Below are 15,143 nucleotides of genomic sequence, written 5' to 3'. Positions count from 1 at the left end.
GAACACTTAAGATGTTTCTGAGTGATATAAGAGGGGTGAATGGACTTGGACTTGAGAAGGTTTCTTGTAAGAGCTTCCAGGAATGTTGAGGTTTTCATCAGATCTTTTTTTAGCTAAATAAAGGACGTTAATGTGGCATAAACTCAGGAGGTTCTCTTCAGGATTTTTTTTTCCTGATCTTCTTGGCAGTTTCTACATAATATTTCTTATTTGGGAAACAGAAAGTTCTTCATAAAGTTCACACATATTTTGTGATGTTTGAATATTTTCAGGAAAGATGAAAGCAAGTAAGTACAACTTGATAGAAGCTTAGATAACCATAAGAATAAATAGTGCTAAACATTAGTGCAATGAATTCAACCAAATTATAAGCAGTGGGCAACACAGAAAAATCCTCACTGACTTTAAGACCACAAAATGTATAGAAAATAGTTGGTAGAGATCTTTTTTAATGACAGAAAGATTTTCACAATGCATCTTTATTCTTGTAAATAAAAGCAGAGGACTATTTGGAAAAGTGAAACAGAATGCAGTTTAAGTTTGTCTAAGAAGATGTTAGCGAACGCCTGGTGCAATGAATCGCCAGGGTGAGTCTTACACGAGTTCTAAAATGATTCAGAGAAGACAGCTGTGATAAACCCTCACCAACCTGAGCATTTAAACTCTGTTTTATAGCACTGAGAGTAAAAAGAGTAGAAATTGGCGTGCCGGTCTCATTTTATGTCTGCTTGCTGTCCTTTCTAACCTGCATAGCATAATCAAATACATACAGCAGAACATTTCTACAGGGTTTAAGTTTAGGTCAAAGCATCGGGTTGGAAAAGTATACTTATTTTTGTGGTTATTTCTAGATCCTCTGCGTCAGCTATCAAAAGTCCTAAAACCTTACGACAATGAAAATACTGTAGTAAAGTTAAGCAGAGCTATATTTATGGACAACAAAGAGAGTGACTGAATAAATCAGGGAAACTGTTTCACAGAAAACGATCAGATGAATTTTAGGGAATGTATGCAAGAAAGTGGCTAACTGTAAAATGATATAAGACCCGTGCAAAGACCCTTCAGATACTAAACTCCAGGCAAAATGACCAAAGTCTGCGTGACTCAGCCTTGAAGGGTTCTTGGAGAAAAAAAATCAAGAAACTTTTCTTTGGATTACAGCCCCAAAGTACTTGCCAAACTCTTTTTTTCTTTGTTCTTGTTCTTCCAAATAATTTTGCAAGCCTTCTATCACGGAATCGATCCCATTGACAAAATAAAACTATTCTTAATCGGAACAAGTGTTTCAGCTCTTTCTTCAGGAAACAATTAGTTGCAGTGAGCAACACTTTCCTCATGTAGTTGTTACTGATGTTGGAACAATCAGACATGCAATTTGTTTCTTCATCTAATTAATTGTGCAAGCTTTCTATCTTGAAATCAGTCCCTTTGATAGAATCCAGCTTTGCCTAATAGGAAAATAATATGCTGGCGTGCCAGTTCTTTTCATCGGAAACATTTATTTACAATCAATCTGTAGATTTGGAATATTCACTTGCAGACACACTTTGCTATATCTTCCCCTCTCGGTTTGCCAGCTGCATGCTATGATTTAGCCAAAATGAGCCTTTGGTAAAGCTGTTTTATTTTAAGTAAAAAAGTGGTTAACTTTGACAGTGTTTTGTTGTAATTTTGCAACTGCTGAGAGACATTGACCATGCATTTTCACAACCTGTGTCTCTCTTGTGAGAGAAGATAAATCTAAATCCGGTAATATACTATTTTCGCCTTGGTCAATTTATGTTCTGTATGTATAATATTATGCAACTTTCATGTCCCTGATTGATTGATCAGCTGTTTATTGACAAAGTTCAGGTCTTATTGCAAGAGAAATCCAGAGATCTACATTTTGGAAAGCTTCTGTCCATTGGTTTTGGAGTTTGTTATCTTTGCAATAAAGAGATGCTTCTGATATTCTGCTATCAAAGAATATCCAGACATCAAAACTCAAGGCAAAAGAGATCAGCGTTGAAGTTCTATCTTAAAATAACCTCTACTGTCAGAAAACAATGCTGTCCTCTGTTAAGAGTAATCAGAAATTCTTCTACATTTTGGATGATGTGCCTGTCCAATGTCTGGTGCTCAAATGTCCTGCAGCAGCAAATGCACCATCATGGAAAGGTGTACACTGTCTCACTTAGGCTGATGAGTTTTACCTACAGGTGTGATGCTAAATAAGGACAGAGAATTTGGGAGACCACAGACAAGATACACCATTCCATGATTTGGTTAAAAAAAACCACTTGTAGCAAAACAAAAGGCTTTTATCCCATCATATTAAAATAAAACTGAACTGGAAGCCTGTAATTTGGCTAGTTACCCAACGAGACAATGGATTAGGTTGCTGGGAAAACCAAATTAGAAGCTGCTTTCTGGGGGGCTAAGCAAATCCAGATCCAGACGAGTTGACCATACTATTGTTTCCGTATCACTGCAAATAATGAATGAACTGACTAAACATTCGTTACTTCCATTCATTTCCCACACAGGAAGTTAATTGTAAGACTTAAGTCTCAGATATGTTCTGCTTACACTAACCCATAATATCTCTGTGTCCAGATGAGACTCTACCAAGGAAAGTGAATATCTGTGGGAATGCCTTAGCTACCACACATAACAGAGTGGTCAGAACTTCAGCAGAATTAGCAGCAGCTAACCTGAATGCTGCCAGAACTTCTGTGGTTCTAATTATTGTTTTTGTCACAAGGAGTTCTCAACATGGTCAATAGTGGTCAAATACGGGTCAGTCGGTCATGGAAATCAATGATCTGTTGAGAGCAACAAATCAGACAAATATTAAAAGGGAAATGAGAGAAAATCATAATATGTGTCCTTTAACTATGTACAACATAAAAAAAAACTTAGAAGTATTTGAATCAACAAAAGCATAAAAACTGTTGGGAACAAAATGATACCACTTTAAAATTGAATCTGCCCATACAACAATTTTCCAATTTTCCTTTTTTTTTTTTTGTCTAAGCAATTGCCTGAGCACACATTTGCGGGTTTTATCCACAGAAATGAGCCGTGCAGTGTTTATTAACCAGAACGTGTTAATCAAGCGAAAGCTTAGTTTGTTGAGGTCATCAGTTTTCTATCAGACTCTGCAGCTGAGAGTGGTTAGAGTGAAGTCAGTACATTTACTCTGATCACAAACCTGCTGTAGCTGCCAGCAGCGCAGCCAATGTTGAAACAATTCACACATAAACACGCGACCTCATAGACACTCAATATCACTTAGGCTAGAGTCTGGGTAAACGTGTGTATTAGGGCTGTCACCGCATGAATGTGACCACCAGAGAACTGAGCATGAGTAAAAAAGGAGAAATGTTCAAACTTAATCGGATTCACTAAATATCTTAACAGACAAATAGGAATTAATCAACTGTCCTGACTGGTTAGAATATAAATGTGATGCAGTGATGATGTGTGTTCTTTTTTCAAACTCATTCAAAGCATATTTGATAGTTTGCTTGGCCTTTAGAGCTAATCTCCTTGTACAAACCCACAAAAATATTATGAGCCAGAAGTATTTTGTGTAAAGTTAAATTACTTTTCCTTCTAAAACATCAGCTAGGCTTCAGTATAAGCAAAAAGGGTAAAAATAAAACATTAAAACTAAGCAACACGATGCACTCACAAATGAAGTGTATCTGCTTGAAAGCGATCATGCATGTTTAAGAATCATGATTTCCTTCATGGCTTTCTGCAACTAAGGCCAGTTTGTTTGGAAGAGTGTGAACATGTCGTCTTCAATAAAACCTTCCCCAAAATCTCACATTACTAGTTTGATGCAAAACGAGTCTCATGCCAGAAAAAGAAATTAAAAAAAAAGAAAACCCCAAAATGAAGAAAAAATGTGAAACCTGTCTCCACACATCAGCGTTGGAGGTACAAATTTAAAATCATAAAGGTCAGAAACCATAACTACACCTGGCAGGTTTGTCAAGCTTCAGGTTTCTCCAAATGTCTTGCAGTTTATATTGGCTGAAGGCAAAAAAAAAACTCACGGCCGATAATTATAATCCTTCTTCCAAATCCCCACATAGCGATAGAAGTAATATAAAGATAAAAGACAGATTTTTTTTCTCTAGCATAAGATTAAACTGTTGGTTTGTGAATTCTGACCACATCATAAATGTTTGGAAGAAAGCTACACTTTAATAACTCTTAAATACACACAAATCTAGCTACATGATTTAGTTTTGAAGTGAAAATCAAAAACACTTGCAACCAAAGCAACTGAAGCATTACTTAATACACACTAGCAATCAGATGGAAAGCCAAGAAAGGAATTTTAATATACTAATTTACAATATATTAGCGTGTTTACATTTACACCAAATGGCAATTTGGAGAAATCAATAATCCGAACAGTAATGTTTTGGAACCACAAGATAAAGCCAGAATACCCCCGGTGAATATTGAGAACCACCGCTGTTGAGCTGATTAGTATGAACAGGAAAAGATGAGATGTTTAAGTGCAGGGGAGACGGTTTTGGTAAATCCTCATTCTAACTGGGGCAAACGGTGAATCGGAAACATATTACTACTGGATGTGCGTGTTGTACTGAGAATGACTTCATACAAAGCTTAACATTTTCCAGTTGAGTTTGAAAACCAGCGAGATTTACAGATTAGAAAAGGCTTTGTTCTTTTTCTTATTGCTGTCTTTACTATTTTTTAAAATAAAAATCCATCTCCAATTTTGAGAATTTGTTGAAAAGCTCAGACATTCACATTTTGGAAATGTGACATCATGGATCACACTGAAAGATGTTTAATGAAAAGATGACAGGGACAAACTTACAGAAATCACAAGAAGCACAGGGAGCCAGAGCAGAACAGGAAAATATATTTCACAGCACCCACTGGCTGGCTGATTAGAAAAAGGTTGCAGGTGTGAGGGGAGAGAGTACAAGGCAGACTGAGAGAGAGAGACAGAAACACCCCATTCCAGCAGATGGTGGTAATGCACATCAGTAAGTTGCCTGCCAACTGCCATAAAAAAAGAAGAAGGAAAACAAGAGCCAGAGAGAGAGACGGGGCAAGGGAAAGTACACAGGGAACTAGGAATGAATCTAACACTAAAGAATAACTAGAAACAAGAAATGAACATAATAAACTAGGCTCAATAAGGAGGGACTGAATTAAAGTAAAACAGAAACTAAGGAATACAGAATGATCAAACTGGAATGAAATAATCAAGACAACCTAAGAACCTAACAAGCTGTTCATTCGATAATACTTGGACAAATGTCTTTTTACTGTTTTGCTACTTTTTATGAACAATTTGAGAATTACTGTTATAGATTATTTGTTCTTGTTTTGCCCATGAGTCTCCCTGTAAAAACTGTTTTCCAGGAAAAGTGCGGTTACTAGTTCTACCACTAACAGAAATCAAGTCCTTATTGTCTCGGACATTTTCCAAATGTGAATCATCATCTGTTTTCACTGTCCCTCTTGCTGGACATTCAAATCCGGGGGTATTTTAACATTTTCAGCAGTAGAGACGTTGCTCAATAGATTGTAGTAAAAAATAATAAATTGGAGTAAGAATCTCAGACTGGTCTTGAAAGCTTGCAGTCCATTGAATGAGACAGAATTATGAGGCGGTGCGTCAGTGTGAAATTCTGGCTGGGCTAAAATGAAATAGAAAGTCATATCTGTGTTCGCATGTAACATATCAATATGGTGTAACATGAAGTCATCTACAAGGTCCATTTGATCTTGGTCTGTTTTGAACGGCAGACAAAGAAAACATGGCAACGAAAACACAACCTCATCTAATTGGACTCCTCCAGCTCCACACATCGCTGCCTGAGCCAGAAATTAAACAAGACTCGGAGCCCATTACGGTCCACATCTGACAATAAACAGATCACATGGCCTGGCATCACCCCAAACCTGGTGCCTCGTTTATTCAAGGATCTTCTTAGGCCAATAACCACAATCTAAGCCAAAGTATCTCATAGTCATATATGATTTATCATCTGCTAAGGGTCTTAAAACCTGTTTTACATCGAATATTGCATAATGTCTTCATGTATTTTAGAGTGGAGGACATATTTACTTCAAGTTCTGTGATTAAATGACAGCTGCCAAAGTCAAACCCTAGAAACTGTTTAATATGGAACGAAGAGGTAAAATAGGGCCAAGAGCTTTATAAGGACAGACTTTAAAACCGTTGCAAGTTTCTTGTAATCTTTTTGAACTCACTAAAAACCAGCTTCTTCCCTAGTACTTCAACAACGTCATCAGATTTTGGGTTTTTGTGTTGTGGCCTAGTTTCTTATTTTATTTATTAAGTTTGAAAACTACAACCTTCCTCTCTTGTCAGACTTCTGCTTTTTAGGTTAGAATGCAGCTCTGACCCCTTGAGGGACAAGCCTTCCCAAAATGTTTCTGGAAATAAACGGAGAAAATTCTAGTTCAGGCTTTGTTTTGCTGTTTCAGAGCCAGCACAGATGGAAGCAGCAAGGCAAAGGAAAGGAATAATAATGTGTTAAAGGTTAAAAATATGCCTCTATTTAATAGTAATATGAACAGAGTGATGAATAACTGAGACAAGGTAAAGAGTACCTGCTAATGGCTAATATATAATGTGTAATGACACATTTACACACACTAGAAATTATTATTCATTCTCAGGAAATGAGTATGTTTTTTCTCCCATGAGAGTGCTAGAGTTTCCAGTCAGGGATGTGTTGTGAAGTTGTGGAAATGACACAGCAGGGTGGGTTAGTGGTTGCTGAAACCTTTCCATAACCCTGGAATAAATCAGAGTGACTGCTCCCGACAGACATCGAATGCCACTTGTTCAGCCAAACTGTCCTTGTGCAAATCACTGCTCTGGGAAACAAAAGTGAGCTTAATCGTCGAATGTAAATGTGTATTAAGGTCTACACTGTAAAAAAAGTCCGTAAAATCAACAGTAAAAATCTGTGAAATCATGACAGAAAAATTTTGTAAAGAAAAACACAATTATATTTTGTTCATTTACCAGTATGATGTTGTATAACGTGGAACAGAAAATTATTGTAAATTTTAAAATGTAAAATTGTAAATAATATTGTATTTAGTTGTAGAAAACACACATTTTGTATTGTTAATGAAAAAAGTTGGATCCTTCACAACATTTCAGCAGTGTAAAACTAATATTTACATTCTGTGATGATTAAATCCAAATGAATTGGAAGCTAGCTTACCATTTTTTTGCTAGGGAGAAGTAAGTTTGGGCTTCCCTGTTTAAGCTGTTGCCCCTGAGACCCAACTCCAGATAAGTAGAAGATGGACGGATGGATGGACAATGAAATAAATGAATAAATTAATAGATTTGGAAATTAATGTGGAATTAAGTAATTATGATTCCACATTGTTTACTTCCAATTTTGTTCACTAGTTATCTATTTATATTCACTTGTATTTTCCCACTTCTTTAGATTGTCATTTCCTCTTTAATTCATTTACTTATTCTCTGTCAATTTTGATTGGATCATTTCTTCATATTTCACGTCTAACGTGGAGGAAACATCTGAATCAACAAGGAAGTCATGTACTTGCTTATTGGTACATGTATTTTATTTTTATTTATTATTTTTGCTAACACTGGATTTTTTACCTTCAACGTTGCCATTATAAGCTCAAAGTTCGGCTACTGCGAGAAAGACAGAGAACACCGCTTTGTGCTCAACTTCCGGTCTGTTCTGCTCTCTGATTGGTTCGCTTACCTGGCGCCTGAAAGCTGTTTTGAACAAGTTTGTACAACGGTTCTCATCTCAGAAGAAGCTGAATTGTGCTCAAACCTTGACAAAGAAAAGAGCGCTGTTTGGACCTCGTCAGCTTTCAGCAAATGTAAGTTAAGCTTTGTTTTCTTCAAACGTAACGGTAATTTGTGTTTCTGGGGAGATTACATTTTGTTTTTAAGGCTTCTTGGAACAATATGCAGTAGAATCATTTTTTGCTACACCTGCAACACGTGTAACTTGTTGGGTAGGTTGAAATTGTTTAAACATGATTATATGTACATTTTGCTGTAAAACACTAGAATCATTGAGGGGCTATGTGTTGCATTGTAGAGTGCACAGAAACGAGCCCAGTTGTGTATTCAAATGCCTCGGCACAGAATGTAAGCGGACATTTTGTACATATGCAGCGTTTAAAACTCATTTTTACCGAGTTCACAACGTGGCTTCACAACCCGAATTAGCCAAAGTCATTGCTGCTAAATTGAAATGCACCATTTCATTGTGTGGGCACCAAAGCCAAACTGTGAAAGAAGTCGTTGCTCATTTAAAGGAGCATATAATGGAGGGGCGGCCGGTAGCATGTCCAGTAAAAGCCTGCAAAAAAGTTTTCAGCGTCAAATCATCATTCACAGCTCATATGTCCCGTAAACATGAATAAAAAGTGTGAATCAGGCACGATATTTTGTTTGACACTAAGTATGACTCTCTTTAATTTGTACATAGTTGAATACATGTTATATTACGGTGATCTTGTGTTTTTACCATTATTTTGTCTGATTTTATTCCAGAAATGGCTGAGCAAACATTTTTACGTAGTGCTATCAATGAAGTGTTGCCCGATCTTGCAGAGGCTTCAAAAGACATTCTCGAGGAGACTTTACAGTCAATTGGAGTAGAAACGTATGATGACTTCCAGTTCATTGTTGAGAAAGACTTGCTGTCAGCATTAAGACCAATTCAAGCCAGAAAGGCACTTGCTGCTTGGAAATTAAGATGTAAGTAAAATTCTAGAAAATCAACCATTAAACACTGATATTCATATTCAGTTCTGATAACTTATTTTTGTTTTGTGTTTTTGAAGGCAGGACCCCTGAAACCAGCAGGTCCTCAAGTAATGCATCACGAGATACTCCTCCATCACAGCAGTCTTTGTCCCCGCTAAGTGTGTCATCAAACTCCTCCAGCAGCAACCAGACATCTGCAGCAGACTGGGTGGACACCTTTGAGATACCATGGGAAAAGTTCTCAGAAGAACTGATGCAGGCATTAGAGAGAGGTAAACGGCCAAGTCCAAAAATGAGGAAGGAGATGGTCAGGATTGTGGTGTCTGAAATGATGCGAAAAAGTTCTTACTTGGGTAAAAGGAGTTCTACAGAGGTTGCAAAGAAGATGGTGGCAAAATATCCAAAATCTCTACAAGATGTTATCGATGGAGATGTCATTGGCCCTGGCTATCATTCACTCGTCAAACAACTTCAATATCGAATTGACAATGCGAAGCGATCTACAATGCCTACAATAAGAAAGCGAAAGCGCTGCTCTGAAAACTCTGACACAGATGAAATTCCTCAGGAACAGAGAGCTGCAATTCAGGACACCTATGGGTGCATCAACTGGAATGTCAAATTTCTTCCTCTTGGAGAAACTGCTGAAAGTCAGGAACAGAAGAAGGACAAGCTCAAGATGATGTCTCTGCAGAAGGAGGCCAATCCTGAGGAGATGAAACAATTACTGAGGGCAACTTTCTACTCACAGCGCAAAGATATTAACCAGGGGAAAAGCATTCAAGATGTCTTGGAAGCCTGGCCTGTTTTATTTCATGACATTGGGATGGCTGTACACTACAAGGAACTTACTGGACTTGGATTGAAGGAAACCTTCATGAGGAACATGGATATGAAGGGAAAAAGACTGCTGAACTACATGAACACTGTTTGTGTGAACAAAAACAAAAGGTTTTTCCAGGCTCAGACAAAGTTGAAGATGTTAAGGGGAGAACTGGACGGTTACTCTGAAGATGTTAAAGAGTTGATGCTCTTACTTCTCTGCTACTTCAATGAAAATGAAGAAGCAGTGTTCTTCTGTGTGGAGGACACATGCCTAGCTGAAGAAGTACAGATGGAGAATGTCTCCTTGACTCCCACTATCATTGTGTGTGGTGAGTTCATTTTTGTTTTTCCAGTTTCTTTGACCTGTTGTCTTTTTTGTGGTCTTGTCCCCTTTCTTTGCACTTTTGTCCATCTGACATTTTCTTTAATAGTTTTTTTTTCCAATTATTTTCTTATGCTTTTACTATACTAATATTATTTTTCGTACTTTTTACTTAATTTGTTATTTTTCATATAAATGTCATTGTTTTGTTGTATCAGGAGTCTAAATGTATTTGTTCTTTCTCCTTAGGTCAATCCTGCTTCCATGCCAAACGATTCATGCTGAGTGTGGATCAACAGATTGGAAACAACAACATCTCCTGTTTTATTTCTGCCCTCTGCATGATGTTTGGGAGCTATTATTGTTTTAACATACATTATCCATCGGTGCTGGCGTCTACACTGGAGTTTCTGCAGAGGTATGAGTTCTTGTTTTTTTTTTTTTTTTTTTATTGTAGGCAGTTAAATTTGACTTTTGACAACTTTTATATCTTGAATAAAATGTTTATGTCTTTGTGAAGCACATTTTGATGTAGTTTTCTGTTTGTCCTCTTTGTCTTAAGGTGTTTCTTCTCAATCAACCCAGACAAGGGCAGTAAGGTGGAAGAAACCCGTAAACCCAGACTGCGTGTGAACCCCCGTGTCCTCACCTTGATCCAGGAACTTGCGGATCATGAGTGGCGTGATGTTTGAGAAAGGACTAAAGTCAGTGAGTTATCAAGACAGTGTTTAATCTTAACAGAGCTGAATAGATTTCTAAATGTATGTTGCATCTCACACAGTGTCTTCTGAAGTTAAGAAAGTAGAAAAGACATATTTATATTTGTTCAGTGGCTGAATTTTGTTCCATGTCAGAAAGGGCAAATGAGAATTTCATTGAAAATATGTTTTCAATTAAAATGTTTATTTGTTTCTAAGAAAATATATTGAATTATCATTATAGATACAGTTTATATTGGGCTTCCTTGTGTTTTAAATTTGCATTTAACTGGTAAATGTTTGTTGAAATTTGATTATTTATAGATATTTGAAAATAGAATTGCTTCTAAAAAAGGAAAACTTTTGAAGCTAACAAACATTATTATTAAAATGTATACTGGAAATAGAAATTTATTGTATGTTATAATCTTCAAGCCCCCCCCTCCAAAAAAAAGGGGGTGAAAGTTGGCTCTCATACTGTTTCTGATAAAGTTAAAAACGTTGAAGAAATTTATATGTATTCAGCAGGTGCATGTGCTTCATGATGTTCAGAAAAGACAAATGAGAACTTCATTGAAAATAAATATTTCAAAGGCATGCAAGTGTATGTTTATTTTTTTAAGGTTATCATAGATACAATTTATATTGGGCTTCCTTGTGTTTTAAAGTTTCCTTTAAGTGAGAAATGTTTGTTGAAATTTCATGCTTATAGATATTTAAAGATATAATTCTTAGTAAAAAGTAAAAAATTAAAGCAAATTTCAGTTTTTCAGAAAGTATTAATAAAATGTTTTAAATTGACATTTTAACACAGTTCTAATCCGTTATTTAAAGGTAATTTATCAGTAGGACTAAATGAAGTTTCTTTTGTACAACAAACAAAAACTGAGTAAATCTTACTGGAAAAAAAGTGTAAAATAACAGCATTATTATGATAATTCATCAGAAAAAGTTGGTTAAAATTACTTGATAAAACTGTTTTATTACAAAAATAAACCTTTTCAAATCACAGTTAAAATTTGTGCAAAACTATGGGATAATCTGTTTATTTCACAATTTAACACTGTTATAATTACTGTTTGGTCAGTAAAACAGTTTACATGTTCACTGTGTTTTCTACAGAATTATTCTGGCAACCACAGCTGCCAGATTTTTTTTGTAAAAACAACAGAATTTTTTTTACAGTGTAGACATATAAAGTTAGTAGGAAATGTCAGCGGCGATACAGAGAAAAGTCACACCGCATACCTGAAACAAGTGCCGTTCTTCCCTTCAGCTCTGACACAGGGATACTCCACGGTCAAGATTTTATTATCTGGACACTTCAACCTATGAAACGAAGAACACAAGAAAAATGGATGTGATTGACCCCAGGTGTTTTAAAGCAGTGCTAAAAAATAAATCCTTGTAAAAAGCGAGTGGAGACAAGGAGAAAGCTGAGCCACAAAGGTCCAGGAGAGGTTCAAGTTTATTACTTGCTCCACCTTTGTAGTTTTAACTATGACCTCTTCATATAAGGTCTTAAAACAGATCGACATATTCTCAAACTGAGTTTAATAAACTCTGGTTATTTTTTTTTTTACATTTTTTATCTTCTTCATAGTATTTTATATTTGTTGCTGTAAATTGAACAAAGTGAATACATAGCTTGGAACTCAGCAACTGTCAAGTTGTCAACGGTCCGTTTAATGACATTACTCTGTCATTAAATGGACCAAACATTTAATTAGTTCATCCCATAAAAATGTCATAGTAAGGTTCACCAGAAATACATCAACTCACTTTCATGCGATACACAGCAGCTGTGAAATCGAGTAACTTTCTTTTCCTGCTAATCTAGTACATTTGATATTATGCTACTTGAAGGCTTGTATCACTTCATTTGTCTATACTAAACACTATGCTATGTAAAGGCCATGATATAGTTTCCACTATAAGACTGACTGTAAGAAGCCTGAGTTTTAAAGTATTTTAAGCTATATTTAACTTTTGTACATTGAGTCTAGTTGAAGCCTTGAATTTAAATTTATTTTGGAATTGTTTTACATTTAATAATATTTAAAATTATTTACTTGCAGCTTGGTGTGATTGGACATCGCCTGACAGACTATCTTGCTAAAAACACACTGTTTGTGCCATGTTTTTAGCTGAAGGCACTTTAATATGTCCCATTCAGCTGCGCACATCTAAATAAATATTTGCCTATTCTTCTTTGCAGAAACTCAAGCTCAGTCGGATTGAAAGAATAACATCTGTAAATATCAAATTACAGGCCTCCCAACATATTTCCCAATAGGTACTGACTTTGACTAGGCCATTCTGAGATGAACATGCTTAATCAAAGGCATTGTTGCTCAGGTTTTATGTATAGTCTCATTGTGATGGAAGGTTAATGTCCAACTCAGTTTCACATCTTCTGCCACCTATCATGTTTTTTTGGGGGGATTGCCCTGTATTTAGCTCCATTAAACCTTCACAACCACCTCATTAAACTTTTTGAATGCATTTTTTATGTCCTCTATGGCTTGTGAAAGCCTTTAAGCAGGATTTCTCATTGATTTCGTTCAACAATGGCTTTCTTCTTGTTGCTTTCAAAATGGCATGGCAAATACATCTAAGTTGTTTTGCAGCTCCCCCAGAGTAACCAAAAAGTTAGGCTGGGGTAGCCATGTCCTGGCAATGAGTGCTGCCTAATGTTGTCTGTTGAGTGTTTAGTGAGTTCCTTTACCTTTATGATGCCGTTTATTCTCCTCCGACAAACCATGAGGTTACATTACTAGCAGGAAGACTCGGCGTAGTCATAGGGTGACTTCTCAAAGGAGTTTGTTGCAACATAATTTATTCAGAGGTTAGTAATCAGTGTGCTGAATATAAATGCAAGCTTTTTTTCCTCGTATTTTTAATAATGACAAAAAATGCAACCTCCCCTCCCCGAAATATTTCATTTTCCTTTCAATCTACCAGATTCTCATCTATGGGGTTAGAGGTTTAATTTGATGTTCAGCGGGTCGCATCTGACTGACAGCCACCTCCTCACCTCCTGACCTGCTCCCACCCGGGACCTGAATAACATCCGTCACGTTATACATGAGCAGAAGCAACACTTGGCTGGCAACTCTGCACCTATAACCCTGAGGAGTTTTGCTCCCCGCGTCTCCTCGGAAATCAGATTAAATTAGACGCGCCGCAGTGGTTCATCCAGGAGGCTCCTCTTTGACAGCTTGCTCGCAAAAACCAATAAAATGCAGTACAAACTGTATTACGAAACTGGATCCGTACGCGCGCTAAACTTTGGGTTACGTACTGGTTGTTTGGAGTTTAAATTAGATCAAGCTTAACCTTTTCTGCCAAGAATGTTGCCAGACTTTGAGCTTCATAAACTGTTAACTTCAAGGGAGGGGGGAAATTTTCTTTTAAGTGCTGTGATTTTAGCCGGAAAAAAATAAATGAAACAGGTTAGTTATAGATACAAATAATTCGTCACTTTACCTTGACGTATCCACTGAAATCGTCGTCCTGATAGAGCTGGCCCCAGATTCCCACAGGAAAACAGCACAGATAGCCCCAAACGGTAGAAGAGTCGCACCATTAATTTGACCCATGTCCCTCTTCGCGCTGCGGGACAGATGATCTGCTGAAGTAACACTTAGCACCCGCCAAACTCCTCTACTTTCATGTGTCAGTGACTCGCGTTGGTAGGGCTATTCAAAATATCTGAAATCGTGGTCAAGTGTCCCGCAGAGGTGACGCGCACAGAGATCAGTGCGCAGCGTGTCCGGACCCTGTTTCCTAACTTTACGCAGTGAGCCAGACCCCTTGGAGAGCCGCTGAAGGCTTCACAGCCCATTGCGCTCCCACTAATCCCTCTGGATTTACATTCCTGCCTCCAAAGAGGAGACTTCAGGCAACCGAGTATCCAGTCGAACTGCGTAATGCTGGTGGCTACACATGCCAAGATGTGAGGGGAAAAAAAAAAAAGAAAAAAAGAGAGACATAGACCTGTTACTCGACTTTAAAAATCTTATTTCACCAGATTCCACAAATTTGGCGCTAAATATAAACGTATAAGTAAATAAACCTGCACAGATAGGGACTTGGTTGACAAATGTATTTTGTATCACACCATCAAGCCTTAAAGTATTAAATGACTTAAGTTCAACTTTATTTATAGAGCGTATTTCATAAAACTACTGTGAATATGTAAAATAAGAAGAAATAAAAACAAGAGAAAACAAAGAATCTAATTCAGACTAATGGAAAGACAAATTAAGTAGAATTTAATTAATTCATAATTATAGAAAAAACCTTAATTACAACAAAATTAGCATATATATATACACACACACACACACCTTTATGTAGAACTTGAATGTAAAATACTGGGAATAAATAAAGCCAGAGTTGTGACTCATCTCAGGTCTCAGAGCTCCAGAAAACAGAACCATAAAAGACCTTTTCTTGAAAATCCAAAGGGTTTGTGTGGAATGGATTCAGGTTGTGCACCTCG

General features: G+C 36.8%; 2 protein-coding genes across 3 annotated transcripts in view; one reads left to right on the top strand and one right to left on the bottom strand.

Annotated features, from left to right (window-relative positions):
- Positions 1 to 14,586, bottom strand: part of LOC103462616 (collagen and calcium-binding EGF domain-containing protein 1-like) — a 38,659-nt gene extending 24,073 nt beyond the window's left edge. Inside the window, exons 1-2 of the mRNA XM_008405513.3 lie at positions 14,126 to 14,586; positions 11,885 to 11,965 (exon numbers count right to left, since the gene is read on the bottom strand). Of these exons, the coding sequence (XP_008403735.1) occupies positions 11,885 to 11,965; positions 14,126 to 14,238 (194 nt within the window). The 5' untranslated portion in view covers positions 14,239 to 14,586. The remainder of the gene's footprint in view (positions 1 to 11,884; positions 11,966 to 14,125) is intronic.
- LOC103461541 (uncharacterized) lies at positions 6,940 to 11,233 on the top strand. Of its 2 annotated transcripts, XM_081605372.1 has the most exons (5): positions 6,940 to 7,893; positions 8,576 to 8,782; positions 8,869 to 9,945; positions 10,188 to 10,356; positions 10,501 to 11,233. In XM_081605372.1, the coding sequence occupies exons 2-5, from the start codon at positions 8,578 to 8,580 to the stop codon at positions 10,628 to 10,630; spliced, it is 1,581 nt and encodes a 526-aa protein (XP_081461498.1). In that variant the 5' UTR covers positions 6,940 to 7,893; positions 8,576 to 8,577; the 3' UTR covers positions 10,631 to 11,233. The 2 variants fall into 2 exon arrangements, with proteins under 2 accessions (XP_081461498.1, XP_081461497.1); XM_081605371.1 differs by having other exon boundaries at positions 6,940 to 8,782.
- Positions 14,587 to 15,143: the final 557 nt, after the last annotated feature.

The sequence above is a fragment of the Poecilia reticulata genome, chromosome 3 (genome assembly GCF_904066995.2).
Source record: "Poecilia reticulata chromosome 3, P_reticulata-male-v2, whole genome shotgun sequence".
Classification (NCBI taxonomy): domain Eukaryota; kingdom Metazoa; phylum Chordata; class Actinopteri; order Cyprinodontiformes; family Poeciliidae; genus Poecilia; species Poecilia reticulata.
This window is presented reverse-complemented; position numbering and strand designations above follow the sequence as displayed.

Coding starts and splice junctions, on each gene's coding strand:
- LOC103461541 (XM_081605372.1), top strand. CDS start 8,578: ATGGCTGAGCAAACATTTTTACGTAGTGCTATCAATGAAGTGTTGCCC. Junction 8,783..8,868: donor TGCTGCTTGGAAATTAAGAT/GTAAGTAAAATT, acceptor GTGTTTTTGAAG/GCAGGACCCCTGAAACCAGC. Junction 9,946..10,187: donor TCCCACTATCATTGTGTGTG/GTGAGTTCATTT, acceptor CTTTCTCCTTAG/GTCAATCCTGCTTCCATGCC.